At 45.2% G+C, this 3,772-nt stretch overlaps 1 protein-coding gene across 1 annotated transcript; it reads left to right on the top strand.

Moving 5' to 3' along the window:
* Positions 1–1,318, top strand: LOC115397025 (zinc finger and BTB domain-containing protein 49-like). Its single transcript, XM_030103184.1, has 2 exons — positions 1–258; positions 351–1,318. Exons 1-2 carry the CDS (start codon positions 96–98, stop codon positions 1,031–1,033), a joined length of 846 nt encoding a protein of 281 aa, XP_029959044.1. The 5' UTR covers positions 1–95; the 3' UTR covers positions 1,034–1,318.
* The last annotated feature ends 2,454 nt before the right edge of the window (positions 1,319–3,772 follow it).

The following is a 3,772-nucleotide window of genomic DNA, read 5'->3' as shown; positions in this document are numbered from 1 at the left end:
CGTGTTTACAAGCGGAGCGTGACGTTCACGGAGCCGAAAGAAAACGTTTCCGAGCGTAACTGCTGCCGCTTGTTCTCTGCAAAAAAGCGTCCAAAATGCTGTCGCTGAAAGCCTTTCTGAGCGAGAGACTGACTCTGGCCGCGGAGGAGATCTTCGCTGCGGTCGAAAAGACGATCATCGAGTACAAAGAGGAGCTTTGTCGCTCCAAAGACATAGAAATCACTCGTCTGAGAATGCAGCTGAAGATCCTCAAATCCGGTCAGTCTTTTTTTTTTTTTTTTAATCGATTTCCTCTCTGAAGCCAGGCTTGCGCCGTGTTTCACGGGGATTCCTTTGTGTGTTCGTCTCAGAGCCTCAGTCGGTGAGCTGCCTGGGAGCCCAGCTGCTGCAGCACGCCCATCACCTCCACGCGCTCCCCCCTGCCCAGCAGCAGCAGCTCCATCAGTCCGCCTCCGCAGCGGACCCGCCTGAGGCCCAGCACTACGAGGAGGAGCGGGAGCCGGGGCCGGAGGAAGAGGAGGAGTACCACGAGGAGGAGGGCAGCAGCGTGGACCCGGAGCATCCGGAGCCCTCGCAGGTCAAGAAGGAGCCGACGAAGAGCCACAGGGACTTCTGGCTGGCCCACGACGGCGAGCAGCTGGACGATCTGGAGCCAGACATGAAGGACTTCATCTCACCCCCCGCGGGGCTGAAGCCGAACCTGCACGACCCCGCCTTAATTTTCCACCCTTACCACCTGAACGGCGTCGAGGACGGCCGGGACAAACCCTACTGCTGCTCGGTGTGCGAGAAGCGCTTCACCAACTGCTCTCACCTGGCGGCTCACATCAGGACTCACACCGGGGAGAGGCCGTACCGCTGCGAGATCTGCAGGAAGACCTTCATCACCACGAGCGCTCTGAACAGACACCAGACCATCCACACGGAGGGCAAGCGCTTCGTCTGCACGTATTGCGGGAAATCCTTCAAATGGATGGAGTCTCTCGGCCGCCACATCAGGGTTGTGCACAAGAAGGACAATGTATCTGTCTGAGAGGCTGCAGGGGGGGCGATGATCCCCTCTGCAGTGGGTTAGTTTAGCTGTGTTGTGACTACTTGTATGTTATATACAATTTTACTGTAAAATGCATAAGAATTGCAGCTAGGAATGTAGTGTGTTTTTGTGTATTGTAATGAAATACATCAGTCAATGTGCATGGACCTAATGAAGCCTCGTATACAGGTGGTGATGAAGAGCAAGATGATTTGTGACTTTCTTTTCTTTTTTTTAAGTAACGGAAACGTTATGTTACATGTATTCATTCACAATAAAATCTTGAAACAATGTTGGCTCATGTGTCCAACCTTCCACTGCAGCAGGAGAGGAGAAAGGGAAGTAGCATAATTCACCATTAGGTGGCAGTCACAGCTTTTCATTCATAATTTCACATCAATCTACATGATTTGGCCAAGTGGGTACAGGCTGCTTTGCTTCTCAGCCTGCTGAGTCTGGATTCATCTGTGAATAAGTTATTCTCATGGCCAGTTTTGATTTTTGATTATTTTAAATGTGAATATGTGATGCACATTTATTGTAATTGTTTTCAGTTAAAGCTGGACATGCTTGAGAAAACACAAAAAGTAAAAATATTTATCTTACAAAGTGGTCCATATCCCAAACAAAAACATTTAAAGAATGTGAAGTATTCAAGAAAATATTTTTTTTTCTTTCTTATATGATAAATCACTGCAACATTCAGGTTTTCTGCATGCAGAGCAACAGAGACATTATACCTGTTCATGCCGAAGATGCCAGTAAACCTTAACAGTAGGTGGACCTTTCACCCTCTGTGTGGATGGACATCTGCGTGATCGATGGTACTCCACTGAGTCATGGTGAGGGGCTTTGAAGAGGGACTGTTAGGGGCAGTGTGAATTAATTAAAGCTTGGCTTCTGGGAGGTGGTCTGGTAGCACACTGTTTGTCCTGGCTGACTGTGCATGTAGTAACGCCCAAACTCACAGGCAGACTTGGCAGGTACACCTCTGACTGTAAATTGATTTTTCTCTCTCTTTCTCTTGGTGACTAGCAAGTATTTAAGCACAGAATAGCCGGCTCATTGGACAGAGAGAGAGAGAGGACAGACTGACATTAATGGAAGTGCAGACTGCAGATATTCTGAACCAGAGACGCTGGCTGTGGAGCTGCCAGTCAGGAGGAGAGGAGGGAGACTTCAGAGCAGCTCTGTGGATGTTGTGACGGAGGACACACAGATAGTTGTTGAAACAGCAGAGGAGACGGGGCACAGAGTGAGATGCAGGCAGATGACATGCTGTGCAGACTCCCGAAGGGGGATTCAGCAAACTGCGACTGTTTCTATGCCAGGTTGCATCTCTTATGTTTAACATTGCTGGAAGCCGATTGTAAAAATATTATTCAATCATTCCTCCTGCACTTCAGCGTACATTTAGACAGCTCCTTGTCCTTATTAGTTGTTTTCATTATGAAGCTATTACATGAAGAGGTGTACACTGTAATGCAGAAACAGATGCTATCCATCATTGTGGCCTATTCATGGACATGTACAGCAGCAGCAATGGCTTGTGTCAGTTTTCTAAGTTGTTGATTTTTCAATTTACAGGCAAAACCAAACCAGACATGCATTTTAATACAGTGTATCTAAGATATGAGCTCCTTAAACAGTAATTTAAGGCAGACTACAGTATGTGTTGACACTCAACTTTTGGATTGTGATAAAGATTAATTGAATCTATTGGAGTTCAGCTATAAATCACATGTGATTTCTCTCTCCTCTCATGGACTGACAACCTTGTCAGATGTACCTTGTTTGGGCCTCTAGGCAGGTCAGAGAGGCTCCAGTGTCTCTTAATCTTGAGTTAGAAAAAAAAGTTCAAAATATGGGTGAATAGACCTTGTGGTATATAGCAGACAACATTTAAATTGTGTCCTTTTTATTTTACACCAGTGCTGTTCTGTATAATAACCTTCTGATCTGAAAAGCCAGTCGAGAAAGCATTCAGTGTGACCCAGGGGATGTTTCCTACTGCATGATAATAATGTTGACAGTGGAAATGAGGACGTTATGTGTGTGTTCTTCACAAAGGGAAACGATTCGCTTAGCCAGTGAAAGCGAGCTGGAGAGGTGAGTTGAACAAACAGAAAGAGTCTTTCTGCCACTTGAGCCTGACTGACTCAGACGCTGCCATAAAGCTTTCTAAACTGCACGCTCACATGAATCCACTGCGCTTTCAGTTTGTTTTGCTGATCACTCATGAAGCTACCGAGTGTAACACGCATTCACGAGTGAAATTAGGATTTTTCCAGCTTTAGACTCTGTTTAAGATGGACAGGGTGTCAAATGTAAGTAATTATAGAATTTTTTTGTTTGACTTTTCAACCTGATTTGGTAATTTCCCTTCAGAGCCTATCAAAAATAGGATAGAAAAAGCTTTGTAATAATACAAATTTACCCTGTGGTCAGTGACTAATTTACTATGCGTTGGTGGCGTCACATTTTTTGCAGAAACACATTTCTGTTGGAAAACAATCAAAGTGACATCTGTTAACAATAAAAATGTCAGACATTTGTGGTTTATTCTGCAGTTTTATTTGATCATTTCTTGAAAAATGTCTTGTCTGCAGTTGATCGTAGCACCACAGAGGATAATATCAGCCCTCAGTGTTTTGCAGCTCTTATTTAAAGTCTTTACTGATTCATCCCGCTGCTCCGCATCCTTGTAGGAGTGAAATTGTTTTCATTTCAAACCTCTGT

This window comes from Salarias fasciatus, chromosome 11 (genome assembly GCF_902148845.1).
Source record: "Salarias fasciatus chromosome 11, fSalaFa1.1, whole genome shotgun sequence".
NCBI classification, from domain to species: domain Eukaryota; kingdom Metazoa; phylum Chordata; class Actinopteri; order Blenniiformes; family Blenniidae; genus Salarias; species Salarias fasciatus.
Note: the sequence above shows the minus strand (reverse complement) of the source record. Positions and strands in the feature narration are given on the sequence as shown.

Bases quoted from the DNA above. Each gene is read 5' to 3' on its own strand.
- LOC115397025 (XM_030103184.1), top strand. From the start codon at position 96: ATGCTGTCGCTGAAAGCCTTTCTGAGCGAGAGACTGACTCTGGCCGCG. The intron at 259-350 runs GTCAGTCTTTTT...TGTTCGTCTCAG, and splicing joins GCTGAAGATCCTCAAATCCG to AGCCTCAGTCGGTGAGCTGC.